The sequence below is a fragment of the Carassius carassius genome, chromosome 17 (assembly GCF_963082965.1).
Source record: "Carassius carassius chromosome 17, fCarCar2.1, whole genome shotgun sequence".
In the NCBI taxonomy this organism is placed as follows: Eukaryota; Metazoa; Chordata; class Actinopteri; order Cypriniformes; family Cyprinidae; genus Carassius; species Carassius carassius.
Window position 1 is genome coordinate 24,684,370 of NC_081771.1, and position 16,737 is coordinate 24,701,106.

At 36.2% G+C, this 16,737-nt stretch overlaps 1 protein-coding gene across 1 annotated transcript in view; it reads right to left on the reverse strand.

Annotated features, from left to right (window-relative positions):
* tmtops2a (teleost multiple tissue opsin 2a) overlaps nt 1–11,265 on the reverse strand; it is a 48,669-nt gene extending 37,404 nt beyond the window's left edge. The window contains exon 1 of the mRNA XM_059571377.1: nt 10,888–11,265. Coding sequence (XP_059427360.1) covers nt 10,888–11,257 — 370 coding nt within the window. The 5' untranslated portion in view covers nt 11,258–11,265. The remainder of the gene's footprint in view (nt 1–10,887) is intronic.
* Nucleotides 11,266–16,737: the final 5,472 nt, after the last annotated feature.

Sequence of the window (16,737 nt, forward strand, 5' to 3'; positions counted from 1 at the left end):
AGTTCAAGCGCTTAAGAGAACTGGATTCTGGCGCCCTGTCTATGCATCGTGTGTGTGAGTGTGTGTGTGTGTGTGTGTGTGTGTGTGTGTGTGTGTGTACGTGTGTATGTGTCACATAAGGGCATTCACAGACAGCGCATTCTCTTTTGTCTTGCCGTGCTTGAAATGTTTAAAAGCATTTAAATGAATAAGAGCGTGATCATATAATGTAAAGCTAGCCAACGGATGGCAGAAAATACGGATGCTGCGTTAATTGCGTTAAATATTTTGACACGTTAAACCAGACAAAAATTAATCGCATGCGTTAACGCGTTAACGTTGACAGCACTAATATATATATATATATATATATATATATATATATATATATATATATATACAGTACAGACCAAAAGTTTGGAAACATTACTATTTTTAATGTTTTTGAAAGAAGTTTCTTCTGCTCATCAAGCCTGCATTTATTTGATCAAAAATAAAGAAAAAACAGTAATATTGTGAAATATTATTACAACTTAAAATAATAGTTTTCTATTTGAATATACTTAAAAAAAAAAAAATTATTCCTGTGATGCAAAGCTGAATTTTCAGCATCATTACTCCAGACTTCAGTGTCACATGCATCATCCAGTCTATCACCAGATCATTTGGAAATCATTCTAATAATTTGATTTATTATGAATGTTGGAAACAGTTCTGCTGTCTAATATATTTGATGAATAAAAGGTTAAAAAGAACTGCATTTATTCAAAATAAAATAAAAATTCTAATAATATATATTCTAATAATATATTTTCTTTACTATCACTTTTTATCAATTTAACACATCCTTGCTGAATAAAAGTATTGATTTTATTTAAAAAAAGAAAGAAGAAAAAAAATTACTGACCCCAAATTACTGACCAGTAGTGTATTTTGTTATTAATAAATATTTATATTTTAAAAACATAGCTTCTTTTTTTTTTTTTTACTGTTTATTCATCAAAGTATCCTAAAAAAGTATCACATGTTCTGAAAAAATATTGAGCAGCAGAACTGTTTCCAACTTTGATAATGATTCATCATATTAGAATAATTTCTAAAGGATCATGTGATAATGTTCCAAAAAATTCAGCTTTGCATCACAGAAATAAATAATAATTTAAAGTATAATAAATGTAAAAACAATTATTGTAAATTGTAATAATATATCACAATATTACATTTTTTTCTGTATTTTTGATCAAATAAATGCAGGCTTGATGAGCAGAAGAAACTTCTTTCAAAAACATTAAAAATAGTAATGTTTCCAAACTTTTGGTCTGTACTGTATATATATATATAATAAAATATATATAGCAATATAAGCTATTTACACTAAGTGCAAAGAGCAATGGATTCTATTTACACTAAGTGAAAATAGAAGCATTTTTAGTCATATACTTTTTACACTAAGAGCAGATAGTGATAAATTCTATTTACTAAAATAGCAGGATTTGCTTCTATTTATACTAATTGCAAATAGTGGCTGTTTTTATTATTATTTACAATTATCTGCACCTCAGTATTATAGTACTTTATAAAACTGTATGCAGTAATAACGTATTGAGTGTAAATTATCATTTTAATTCAAATTATATAATGGATGGCACCTTATTGGGAGAATAAAGCCATTCTTACACCTACCATAACCCTACCCGATACTTTATTTTAAACTTTTTGATTATTTTCTTGGAATTTTTTTTATTTTATTTTTTTTTATAAATGCCTTTCTGATGTGATATGACATTTGAAAAGGAAGGAAAAAAGTTTGGTAAAAAGAGGATTCATCCCTGGGTCGTCGTGTCAGAAACAGTATGGTATGCGCTTTACTTTCTACGCCTCTGAAGCTGATTACTGAAAGCCATCTTTTATAGTTTTGACTATCCTTATAACATGTATGTGGGTGGAGCCAGTGTAAATAGCCTCTGCCAACAAGGCAGGCAATTTGCACTTACTGTAAATAGACACTCCCAATTATTAATGCCATAAATCAGAACAATACCATGAGAAATATTAAGTTGTAAAAAGAAAAAAACAAAAACATAAAAAGATCAACAACATTAATGAAACCGTGCCAGAGGTAATAAATAAAGAAATAAATAAGAGCCGCACTTTATACAATAGCATACCTCCTTACAATATTATGAGTTCTAATAGCCTTTTTACTTGTGCAATTGGCTATCTCAGTCTTGCACGGATGTGACTTTAAAAAGATGCAAGAGCGCAGAAGGAGCCAATCGCTTCTCCAGTCAATTATGAACAGGAACCAGGAGTAATGGAGAGAGAGCAACTAGACAGAGAGAAGAGAGACAATGCACACAAACCACAAATTAACACCATAATTTTTAAATAGAAATGAAAGTACAATTTTTAAAATTAAAAGTATTAGAAAATAATAAAATAAATTCCAATTCAATGTTGTAAAAGCTGTATATTGAAACTTTTAAAAGTTTGCAATTTGAAAAACTAATGGATTGCATAGTCGATATAAAAAACTGGATGACGAGTAATTTCTTACTGCTAAATTCTGAAAAAACAGAGGTGTTAATTATAGGACCTAAAAACTCTGCTTGTAATAACCTAGAACACTGTCTAAGACTTGATGGTTGCTCTGTCAATTCTTCGTCCTCCGTTAGGAACCTAGGTGTGCTATTTGATCGCAATCTTTCCTTAGAAAGCCACGTTTCTAGCATTTGTAAAACTGCATTTTTCCATCTCAAAAATATATCTAAATTACGGCCTATGCTCTCGATGTCAAATGCAGAAATGTTAATCCATGCATTTATGACCTCAAGGTTAGATTATTGTAATGCTTTATTGGGTGGTTGTTCTGCACGCTTAGTAAACAAACTACAGCTAGTCCAAAATGCAGCAGCAAGAGTTCTTACTAGAACCAGGAAGTATGACCATATTAGCCCGGTCCTGTCAACACTGCACTGGCTCCCTATCAAGCATCGCATAGATTTTAAAATATTGCTTATTACTTATAAAGCCCTGAATGGTTTAGCACCTCAGTATTTGAATGAGCTCCTTTTACATTATAATCCTCTACGTCCGCTACGTTCTCAAAGCTCAGGCAATTTGATAATACCTAGAATATCAAAAGCAACTGCAGGCGGCAGATCCTTTTCCTATTTGGTGCCCAAACTCTGGAATAACCTACCTAACATTGTTCGGGAGGCAGATACACTCTTGCAGTTTAAATCTAGATTAAAGACCCATCTCTTTAACCTGGCATACACATAACATACTAATATGCTTTTATTATCCAAATCCGTTAAAGGATTTTTAGGCTGCATTAATTAGGTAAACCGGAACCGGAAACACTTCCCATAACACCCTATGTACTTGCTACATCATTAGAAGAATGGCATCTACGCTAATATTTGTCTGTTTCTCTCTTGTTCCGAGGTCGTCGTGGCCACCAGATCCAGTCTGTGTCCAGATCAGAGGGTCACTGCAGTCACCCGGATCCAGTACGTATCCAGACCAGATGCTGGATCAGCACCTAGAAAGGACCTCTACATCCCTGAAAGACAGTGGAGACCAGGACAACTAGAGCCCCAGATACAGATCCCCTGTAAAGACCTTGTCTCAGAGGAGCACCAGGACAAGACCACAGGAAACAGATGATTCTTCTGCACAATCTGACTTTGCTGCAGCCTGGAATTGAAGTACTGGTTTCGTCTGGTCAGAGGAGAACTGGCCCCCCCAACTGAGCCTGGTTTCTCCCAAGGTTTTTTTCTCCATTCTGTCACCGATGGAGTTTCGGTTCCTTGCCGCTGTCGCCTCTGGCTTGCTTAGTTGGGGACACTTCATCTACAGCGATATCGTTGACTTGATTGCAAATAAATGCACAGACACTATTTAACTGAACAGAGATGACATAACTGAATCCAATGATGAACTGCTTTTAACTATCATTTTTGCATTATTGACACTGTTTTCCTAATGAATGTTGTTCAGTTGCTTTGACGCAATGTATTTTGTTTAAAGCGCTATATAAATAAAGGTGACATTGACATTGTAATTAGTTTGTAACCCTAAGGTTGTGGGTTCAAGTCTCGGGCTGGCAAATACCACGACCCATGTTGTTATCAGCGCTTAGTTCAGAAGCCTGCTTCTCTGATGGTATGGGGTTGCATGAGTGCGTGTGGCATGTGCAGCTTACACATCTGGAAAGGCACCATCAATGCTGAAAGGTATATCCAAGTTCTAGAACAACATTTGCTCCCATCCAGACGTCGTCTCTTTCAGCATAAATAAACAGGAAGAAGCAACAAAGAAGACCTAAGACAGTTGAGCAATTAGAAGCCTGTATTAGACAATAATGGGACATCATTCCTAAACTTAAGCAACTTGTCTCCTCAGTCCCCAGACGTTTGCAGACTGTTATAAAAATGATGGGATGCCACACAGTGCTAAACATGGCTTTGTCTCAACTTTTTTGAGATGTGTTGATGGCATGAAATTTAAAATCACTTATTTTCCCCCTTAAAAATTATACATTTTCTCAGTGTAAACATTTGATATGTCATCTGTGTTGTATTCTGAATAAAATATTGGAATTTGAAACTTCCACATCATTGCATTCTGTTTTTATTCACAATTTGTACAGTGTCCCAACTTTGTTGGAATCGGGGTTTGTACTCAATACTTGGTAGGGGCTGTTTTGCTTTAATTACTGCCTCAATTCGGTGTGGCATGGAGGTGATCAGTTTCTGGCACTGCTGAGGTGGTATGGAAGCCCAGGTTTCTTTGACAGTGGCCTTCAGCTCATCTGAATTTTTTGGTCTCTTGTTTCTCATTTTCCTCTTGACAATACCCCATAGATTCTCTATGGGGTTCAGGTCTGGTGAGTTTGCTGGCCAGTCAAGCACACCAACACCATGGTCATTTAACCAACTTTTGGTGCTTTTGGCAGTGTGTACAATTGCCAGACCCTGCTGGAAAATGAAATCAGCATTTTCAAAAAGCTGGTCAGCAGAAGGAAGAATGAAGTGCTCCAAAATTTCTTGGTAAATGGGTGCAGTGACTTTGGTTTTTAACCCTTGGGGATTGTTCAAATTCACTACCCTTTGGAGTTGTTCGGGATGAAAACATTTACTCAATTAAACTGCTGTAAAAATGTATCAGATTCATTTTTTTTTTTTTTTGCATAAATCTGTTAATCAACCTCAGTCCTGATCAAAACTACCAAATGTTTTTAAAAAAATCCAAGATTTTAACTCTTTAATTGCCAAGTTCATAAATGATGTCACTGATTTGAGGAAAAAAACACACAAAATGACTTATTTTCAATATAAAAGTAATTGTGGCTGGATTTTTTTTTTACTTTTTATAACAGTCTTGGGCATGTCAAAGTTTAGTAGCTACATTGGCTTTGATGCATTTTTAGTTTTTGTGCAACATTAGATTTAATTTTTTCTCCCTAATTAGTTGTTGGTGGCTGTTTTTGCCCCATTGACTTCCATTATAACGACATTTTTTGATTGCAAAGCCATGACACCATGTAATCATGCATTCTTGATTGTTTGTGGTTTTCCCTTTTGGGAAGAGGTAAAATTTGTTAATTTTACAGTTGATCACTAGGTGGGACCATTAACCCTTTAGATAGGCCTGTGCAAAAAAAGGCTTAGTTTCTGGCTTGTATATGGAGTTATATGGAGTATAACAGCAAATTATAGTGTTTGTGTGTGTGTGAGATTCTTGATTGTTGGTGGTTTTCCCTGTTGGGAAGAGGTAACATTTGTTATTTTTACAGTTGATCACTAGGTGGGACCATTAACCATTTAGATAGGCCTGTGCAAAAAAAGCTTTCTGACTTGTTTCTGACTTGTATATGAAGCTATATGGAGTATAACAGCATATTCATTCACTTATAGGCCATATGTACTTTTCACCATCAAAAGGAAGCAGGTGCATAAACACACTTATTTTTTTATTGTTTATTCCATGTAGTTCTGAGAGCATGAGGTGCATATTTTGATTTTTTCAAATACTGTACATCAAGGTAAGTGCACAAAGGTCTCTCTCACACCCTCTCTTTCTCTCTCTCTCTCTATCACACATACACACACACTATAATTTGCTATTATACTCCATATAACCCCATACAAGTCAGAAACTATGCCTTTTTTTGCACAGGCCTATCTAAAGGGTTAATGGTCCCACCTAGTGATCAACTGTAAAAAATAACAAATGTTACCTCTTCCCAACAGGGAAAACCACCAACAATCAAGAATCTCACACACACACAAACACTATAATTTGCTGTTATACTCCATATAACTCCATATACAAGCCAGAAACTAAGCCTTTTTTTGCACAGGCCTATTTAAAGGGTTAATGGTCCCACCTAGTGATCAACTGTAAAAATTTTACCTCTTCCCAAAAGTGAAAACCACAAACAATCAAGAATGCATGATTATATGGTGTCATGGCTTTGCAATCGAAAAATGTCGTTATAATGTCAATGAGGCAAAAACAGCCACCAACAGCTAATTAGGGAGAAAAAATTTAAATCTAATGCTGCACAAAAACTAACAATGCATCAAAGCCAATCTTGTTACTAATCTTTGACATGCCCAAGACTGTGATAAAAGGTAAAAAAAAATCCAGTCCACAATCACTTTTTATATTGAAAATATGTAATTTTGTGTGTTTTTTCCCCAAATCAGTGACATCATTTATGAATTTGGTAATTAAAAAGTTAAAATCTTGGAATTTTTAAAAAAAAATTGGTAGTTTTGATCAGGACTGAGGCTGATTAATAGATTTATGCAAAAAAAATTGAAAAAAATATTTATCTGATACATTTTTACAGCAGTTTAATTTAGTGGATGTTTTCATCCACGAACATCCCGAAAGGGTAGTGAATTTGCCCACAGTGTACCGTTGAGTTTTTGAAAAATTTCAAAGCATTTTCCCAAAATATGGGTCAAAATAAGATTTGTCACCAAAAATCATTCCATTAGCTCAAACACAGAGAAAGTTGTGGCCAAAATAAGACTCAACTTTACCCCCTAGTGGACGAAAACGTCCCCAACAACCCACAAGGGTTAAAAAACACAATGGTCAACACCAGCAGATGACATTGCAACCCAAATCATCACAGACTGTGGGAACTTAACACTGGACTTCAAGCTACTTGGACTATGAGCTTCTCCACCCTTCTTCCAGACTCTAGGACCTTGGTTTCCAAATGAAATACAAAACTTGCTCTCATCTGAAAAGAGGACTTTGGACCACTGGTCCAGTCCTTAGCCCAGGTAAGACGCTCTCATACATTGTCTGTGGTTCAGAAGTGGCTTAACAAGAGGAATACGACAGCTGTAGCCAAATTCCTTGACACATCTGTATGCCTTGACCTAAGTCTCAGTCCATTCCTTGTTAAGTTCACTCAAATTCTTGAATCGGTTTTGCTTGACAATCCTCATTTAGCTGCAGTTCTCTCGGTTGGTTGTGCATCTTTTGCTTCAACACTTTTTCCTTCCACTCAACTTTCTGTTAACATGCTTGGATACAGCACTCTGTGAACAGCCAGCTTATTTGGCAAATCATGTTTGTTGCTTATCCTCCTTGTGAAGTGTGTCAGTGATTGTCTTCTGGACAACTGTCAGATCAGCAGTCTTCCCCATGATTGTGTAGCCTAGTGAACCAAACTGAGAGACCATTTTGAAGGTTCAGGTGTATTGAGTTGATTAGCTGATTGGTATGCCCCATATTCTAATTTGTTGAGATAGTGAATTGGTGGGTTTTTGTTAAATGTGAGCCAAATGATCATCATTATCATCATAATTAAAAGAACCAAAGACTTAAACTACTTCAGTCTGTGTGCAGTGAATTTATTTAATACACGAGTTTCACAATTTGAGTTGAATTACTGAAATAAATGAACTTTTCCACGACATACTAATTTATTGAGATGCACCTGTATATACGCTGCTTAATCCGCCTGTGTGGTCGAGTTCAAGCCAAACAGTAACAACAGCGCCTACTAGGGTCACAGAATACGATGGTCACAGAAATTGGTATAAAACTGTCACGTTTCATTAAATGAAAATGGACATAATTAATCTTGACAAACTATATAATCATTCTAAAGGTCTAGGCCTCAAGCATCGATGATAGATCGCTATATCTGTATCTGTATTTGTGGCTGTATCTGTATGATAACCATCTGTATGACCGCACATCAACGTGTATTTACTGACTGTATGACCAGCTATCAATGTGAATGTTGTCTATATGAACGCCCATAACAGTGTGACTATTGACTATATGGCCGGTCATCTGTACAATTACTATCTGTATTGCCAGTGTTCTGGCGATTTGTGCTACCTTGTCAGATTTTGCTACCTCTCATTAAAACAGATGGTAACATAAATTGATAGTGAAAAGTGCTACCTATCAGATTTTCCTTCCAGCATGAAATTAATAAGGTGTGAGGCTTTATTAGCATATATACCTGGCCCATCCCTAAACCTGCCATTACAGTAGGATAAATACAGTGTTGGGAGCATAATCTGATAGGTAGTATTATTTGTCAGAACACCGGCCATCAGCATGTGATTACTGATTGTATGACCAGCAATCATAGTGAATGCTGTATGTCTGGCAATCAGAGTAGGTAACTGACATACAAAGCAAATTATTTTTCTCTCTCTCTCTCTTCTTTTTTTTCTTCTTTTTATTACTCAAAAATTATTCTTATTGTACTTTTCTACTGTAATGCTCAAATATATCACGATGTGTAAGATTATGTCTATTATTTTATAATTGAAAAAGTATGCAGTGGTATAATGACTAATTTATAGAACCCTTAAGGGTTACATTTGGTGTATATTCTTCCTTAAACAAGGGGGGATGGGGGGGACTAGACAGTCTCAGAAAAATAGCTGCAGAAATAAAATTTTTCATGGTATCTTCAACGTTGCCCAGTAGCTACTTTTTCACAATGATTATGACATTTCTCTATAAAAAAGTTGTTATTTAATGACAAATTAGCCTTATTAAACAAACTAAGCTTTTTTTTATTTATTTATTTATTATTATTTTATACATTTTTTTTACATTCTGGGGCCTGAAATGGTGGATTTTGATTCAATACTGCTCATTATAATGTGTTTTTAATCATGTGTTTTTGTGCTGGCACCTTGGCTGGTTTAGGACTGTAATGGATAAATATTACAATAAAACTGCCCCTAGTTGGAAGCAAATCCCTGTTTAAATAAATGATTTATTGAATCATTCAAATTAAACAATTCGTTCAAAATGGCTGATTCAATTAGAAACGAAACAATTAAGTGAATTGACCGTTGAATCACTGGCTTACATTATTCGTTCAAAAACAGATTAATTAAAGGAATGAAACAACGCGTTGCTCTACAATTTTGTATAAAATTATTAGCATATTTATGTGCTGATATTCAGAAAAGTAGCTGCTTGTGCATGGATATAAAACATAACTTCCTCACTTTCTATTTTTTCTTATTATAATGGCATTCTAACTGCACTTGAATGGGCTTCAATGAGCATGAAGGCCTCTGGACTCTCATGATTTTTTTGTTTTTTTGGCAAAGTCTGTGACAGCCTACTCGTCAGCTCTCTCAGTCCCCCACACTCACATACAGCACAATTACATTATGTCAGGGGAAATAAATGTCTTTAAATTCCAATCAAGGAAAAAGCATACCCTTTGTTGTCTCCTTTTTTAAGAACTTCAAACGTTGCACTTGAACCATTTTACACGAGAAACGGTAACGGAAACTTGCTTCAGCTTGTGCGCAGCTTATTACAGGTTTTGATTGGCCAGTCGCCGTTATTTAGTTTGTGAATGATCCTAAGTAGAGAATTTTAACACTTAAATTTTGCATAATACATAACATTAATAATCTAAAGATTATTATTAAAAATAATTTTAACATAAATAATCTTCATTTTTTCCACCGGGGGATGCCCCCCCCCTGCTTCCCCCTCAAATCGAGCCCTGAGTCTGTATATAAAAACAATAAAGTCTATGTAATGTCCCTATTTAGATAGCTAAGTGAACCTGTGTGTGTGTGTGTGTGTGTAGGTGTGCTCTTGTTTTTGTGACATATCAGGACACAACTTTGTATAATGACATGGGTATGACAAAGGTATTACAAGGAGAGGGTGACTTATGAGGACATAACCCATGCCCCCATTTTTCAAAACGCTTATAAATCATACAGAATTATTATTATTATTTTTTTTGAGAAAGTAAAAATGCACAAAGTTTCCTGTGAGGTTAGGGTTAGGGGTAGGGTTGGGGAAGGGCCATAGAATATACAGTTTGTACAGTATAAAAACCATTACGCCTATGGGATGTCCCCACTTTTCACAAAAAAACAAACGTGTGTGTGTGTGTGTGTGTGTGTGTGTGTGTGTGTGTGTGTGTGTGTGTGTGTGAAAATTTGACACATCATGAAAGTTTAAATCAATTTTTTTGAGGCAGTTCCACTTCATACTTATTTTACGTTTCACAATTTATTGCAATTTATAAAAAGACTGTCTGGGGCAAATAACTTTTTATTATGTGCAGCTTTTCTAGAGCACTGACTGACAAACATTATTATTTTTTTCAGAATCGTGAGAAAATGGTAATCTCAATGCTAAGCAAAACAATGACAGCTAAATCGTGATTCTTATTTTAAACAGAATAATGCGGATCACGTATAGGCTGTGCTTAATTTTCTAAGACAGACAGACAGACAGACAGACAGACAGACAGACAGACAGACAGATAGATAGATAGATAGATAGATAGATAGATAGATAGGTTCCCAGTGACTGTTACGCGTATCCTGCATCTTTGTTTGAATTTTGATTCAAATTCTTACTCACCAAAGCATGAGTTGACGAAGCCGTACCACATGCACCCGTGTTTCCCCACTAGCCACCTGCCGCGGATACTGGCCGCGAAGCTGAGCGTGGTTCCGAACAGACAGACGAGCATGTCACTCACACTGATGTTAAGCAGAAGCATGTTTACAGGAGTCCGCAGGGTCTTGAATTTACAAAACAGAACCAGCACGATGAAATTGTTCAGGATCCCGAATACCAGAATAGATCCCAAAATAACGGCGACAACATTGTGTCCCGTCCGTGACAGTTTCTCAGCCGGAGTGTCGCTCCAGTCATCATCTAGCGCCGATAGCAAGTCCTCATCCGTGCCGTTTGAAGTGTTACTGAAATTAGCTTCTTCAGAAAACATCTTCGCTTCGCTTCAGCTGGTGTTTACTTTTATTGCACGAGCCTAAATTCTATCGGAGCTTCCCCTCACCTGAGCTTGGAGCATATTCACGAGAAGCTCCGTGAAGAGTTTAATTTCATGCTGCTAATGCTGTGGTCAAATCTTTACTATTGTCTTCACAGCGCGAGAATAAAGTTTCAGGGCTCAGCAGCCCAAATAAAAAGCCTCCCAGCCCATCACAAACAAATTTGTAAGCTCCATTTGGTAGCTATTCATTTCTGAGGATACCGCTGTCGCAAAAGCAAATTCAAGCCTGCCACTAATGCTAGTAATGCTAATAGAAACTTTTAAAGCAAGTCAACAGGGAAATAAAACACTTTTGCAGATTGTTAAACTGTACGTTACAGCTACACTATATACAGTCAAAATCTCACAGACAGAAGACGAATAAAGGAAGTTCATCTTGAAATGATGCTGAGTAAATAAGAGATATGTTCATAAAAATAATCGGTAACCAACAGGCATCCTTTTTGAGACAAAATCCACTTTTCCTGCTTCTGATGCTTTCATCGGCGAGGCTCGCGCATCTCGAGTTTGCCGCCTCTTCAGAGCGCTTGAGAGAGGAAGAGCACGCGCGCGTTTGTGTGGAACAGGCATTGAGAGGACTATACCTAAGTGACGTAAACACTCGATATATGATCATCATGCGTAATATTTTACGTTACAGTGTTATAGACTATGGAAGCTATATGCACATAGGCATTCTTATTTGACTTATAACAATGACATTGGTTGATATTGGTTTATTGTGTTCGTGTTTCACCTAGTTGTAAAAAATACATTAATATTGAAATCTTTGCTTGGTGGTCACCCAAAAAAAAAATGAAAAAATAAAAATACTATGAATTTACTACTATTTTTAAGGTAAGTGGTTACAATACATTTATTTTAGCTAGAATTAAATAAATTAAAATGACTAACTTTCAACAAATTTTTTTTTTTTTATAAATGTAACTAAAATAACTTATTTGCAACCACTTACCTTAAAAATGTTTGATAATTTTCCTCACAAATTCTATTTATGTGATAGTTATTATTATTATTATTATTATTTTGACTTAGGTGTTTGAGGTAATTGATGTTCTGCAATGAATTGTGTTTTATTATTATTGTTTATTTAATTTGTAGTTTTCTATGACAGTAGTACACATCTGGGTTTTTTTATAGATTATTAATATGTATGCATATGCATCGTTAACTTTTAATGCACTGGTAAATCTTACCACCCCTAATATAGCCTGGACACTAGGGGCAGATCCAACCCCAGGACATATACATCAGGGCCATTTATTTCCACACTGTTAACCCTTGCTGTATTTTCTAGGGTAAATAACTGTAAATAGCCAGTGTTTTGCTCTATCATCTGGGAACAGTATTTTACTGTAATATGAGGTGCATATTTAAGAATTTATGCAGCTCAAATAATAAATTACAGTAAATTACTCTGTGTACCCATTGCAGGTACCAACTGTAACATTAATCAGTAAATTACTGTCCAATTACTTCTTTATTTTCATGACTATGAAAATTGTACATTCACACTGAAGGCATCAAAACTATGACTTAACACATGTGGAATTATATATGGAATTATATACATAACAAAAAAGTGTTATGTTCATTGATTACATGATTACTGCTTTGCACACTCTTGGCATTCTCTTGATGAGCTTCAAGAGGTAATCACCTGAAATGGTCTTCCAACAGTCTTGAAGGAGTTCCCCGATAGATGCTTAGCACTTGTTGGCCCTTTTGCCTTCAGTCTGCGGTCCAGCTCACCCCTAAACCATCTCGATTGGGTTCAGGTCCGGTGACTGTGGAGGCCAGGTCATCTGACGCAGCACCCCATCACTCTCCTTCTTGGTCAAATAGCCCTTGATGCCTTTAGTGTGACTCTACAATTTTCATAGTCATGAAAATAAAGAAAACTCTTTGAATGAGAAGGTGTGTCCAAACTTTTGCTCTGTACTGTACATAATTAAATAAAACTATTAAAATAAACCTTTTTAAAGGGAACATTGCTAAGTTTTTGCTGAGTAATCCTTTTTTTATGTTGTTTTCAAGGAAACTTCCACCAAGATGTCAACAGAGACTGAGCAAACCCTACCACCAAGGCTCATCATGCTTGGTAAGCATAAAAAATATAGTTAACAACCTATATGTTTCTTTGCCGTTTTTATGGTGACTTTTCATTTTTCAGGTGATAAACTTCTAAGTGGATGGTCAGCATTGAGGGGAAAGTGACACATTGCATTGAAGAGAAGCTGGATTTTGCTGGAGCACTCTCTGCACTTTTTGGTTGCTTTTATGGTTTTAATATTGAGTACCAAGAGTCAGCCAGTGCCACACTTGAGCTAATTCAAAGGTAAGTGTTAAAAATCATTATGTCCAATCATGGTTTTATTAAAAAAATGGCTAGTCCAAATACAAACGGGAACAAATACTCTTTTGAAACTTTTTTGCCAGTATGTATTTGTTGTTGTACTTGGTTCTAATACACTTTGATTTTTTTTTTACTAACTGATAAAATTCTAAAATGTATGTTTTCTGATTTGGGGATTAAGTTCTTTGTGAGGATTAATCCTGAGGGGACAAAGTGTCCTGCAAAATCTGGAACTAGCCTCAAAACTGGGTCTACAGTTAAAAGAAAGTTTTAAAATGTGAATCCACATGCCCATACATTTTTGCAGAGCCTTACCGAATTTGAATGCAAAACATTATTTCTATTTGGTTATAATTTTATTATAAATATTGATTTCTTTCATTTGCTTTTGTATTGAAAATATGTTTGATTAATTAAGTTACTAAAATACACTGGCGTTGTTGTTTATTTATTTTACTTTGTTATGATATTGTTTAAGGAAATTGAGAATGCTTGTATTTTTTTTATAATTTTTACTGTTGTTGTAAGATGTTATTTAGCCAATTCTATAGATAATGTGGTTGTTTTTGTGTTTTTGTGTTTGTTTGTTTGTGTTCTGATTTGTTTAATTTTGTGATATATTTCATGTTATGTATTTGTTTTTCCCAAATTAATAAAATATATTTGTATGAACATTTTATACGCATTCTCTTAAAAAAAATAAAATAAAAATATTGTCATTCTGCTGTTACACAAATATTATATACAGTAAATTTATATGCAGTATTATACTGAGTGGTTTCGTGTAAATAACTGCCAACACTCCTGCCAGATATTCACTGTAATTCTTTATTTACAGTATATAACTGGCAACACTGTTGCCAGTTAGTCACTGTAATGGTTCAGTTACAGTAAAATACTAGCAACACTGTTGCCAGTTAGTCACTGTTAAAGATTCATTACAGCAACTAGCTGGCAACAGTGTTGCCAGTATTTTCCTGTAAAAAAAACCCCGGTAAGGTCTAACAGTGCAGGGAGCCAGCAGGCCAGTAACTTGCTTGGGGTGACATGGTCCACAAATATCTCCCCCAACCCCCTCTAGGCGCCATATGTTATTACAATATGTGTTATTACATATATGTTATTATAAACATATATGAAAATCAGATATTGAAGTTCCTTCTTCAAGGAAAGATGGATACGGTTTGTTACCTTGTCCTGTCATTTTACCATGTACCAAATACTTTAATATATGGATTTATGCTCACCATGACCCTGTCTGTTTAGTCATGCTCTGGCAATTTATTCCATACATAAGGTAAAACTGTTTTACTGAAGGCCTCTAAATTCATAATGCATTGATTATCCTTGTTATTTGTCTTCAAACTGTCTGACATCCAGACATCAGCCATACATATGCAGTAACTACATCACCACAGAGCACAATATTACATTGTGCACACTAAGGGCTGAGTGACATGGTGTCAATTCAACAAGGTTGCCTCCTCAATAAAAAACAGTACCATATGTATCAGAGATGTTTATTCGATTATTTACTCAACCAAATATATTGTATTGTTGTAACATAGTATAAAAGCTCTCACATAAGGATTCAGAATTTTCACATTCACAGATGCATGCTGCGCATTACATACCAGGGTTTCTACATGTGAAACCAAGCACTTAAGATTCCTCACAGCCATGACTCACAGGCATCTGAAAGGGGAGCAATATGACAATGATCTCATATTATAAGAAGTCTGACATTTGAGATGGTCCAGAGGTGCTTTAATGAGCCTCTCTGTAGAGCCTATGGTCATGAAGTGTGTGGAGTGCATGACATGACATATCTGAAAGAAATGCAAAACAGACCAAAACGTCACAAATCTAAAACGTCTAGTCTGATTTGATGGCAAATGCTGGGAAATTGATGATGGGATCTTGTAGTAAGTGTCAGGATCCGATGGACTCAGAGATCGAGGTGATGTTAAATAACACAACTTTATTGAATTTTAGGATAGCAGGTGTGAGGGATTCGGGGAAAAAACCCGGAGCAACAAAACATAGGCATTCGGGATCCACAGCGGGTAATTTTTCACTCAACGGGTTAGGGACTCAAATTATCTTTCAGAATAGTTCAACAAAGGGTATCAGAATCCACCACGGGTGAGTATTCCTCTTCAGATCAGTGAATGTGAATTGTCTTTTCCAGACGAGAGGATTTAAGTGAACATAAGATGCGGGATCCACAACAGGGTAATGCACATTCTTGAAATCATGTATTCCGTGAATCCAATCCCAGAATGATAACACTGGCCTTCTTTCTTACAGGATAAGGTGAGGGTTCAGCGGGAGAAACCGAGGTATCAATGAGCCTTGGATGAGTGCTGGAAGCTAGGACATCGGTGATCAACAGCAGCTCTTCTGAGGATTACAGACAGAGTCAGAGGTTAGTGATACACAGGTGAGTATTTTCAGTGAACAGAGTATTCAACAGGTTTTCTCTAATAGACAGATGACAGAGGAAATACGGTCAGTTCCTGTTGGAGGCTTGACGCTAGACTGCAGTGAGTGTGAGTGTTTTATGGAGCTGGTTGATGAGGTTACTGATTGTGAACAGGTGTGGGTGATTAGAATTCTGGGGAGATTGAACGTTGTGTGGATCGTGATGCAGAGTCTGCTGATTGGTTTCTGACATTACCCCCCCCTCTAGAGTCCGCGCCAGCGGACCTTAGACCTTGATGTCTTGGAGGTCTGCCTCTGGGTCGAGGTGCCGGTTTGTCAGGATGCTGAGCATGGAATTCGAGAAGCAAAGTAGGATCGAGGATATCCTTTCGAGGTATCCAACATCTCTCTTCCGGTCCATATCCCTCCCAGTCGATCAAATACTCCAATTGACCATTTCGACGTCGAGAGTCCATCACTTCTTTAACCGTATAGATGGGATCCGGTTCTATAGGTGGAATAGGAGGATCGTCTCCGGGAGCCAATTCTGCTGGGGAGCCAGGTACAGGTGGGTAATGAGGTTTGAGAAGGGAAACATGGAAGGTAGGGTGGATCCGATACTGAGCGGGGAGTT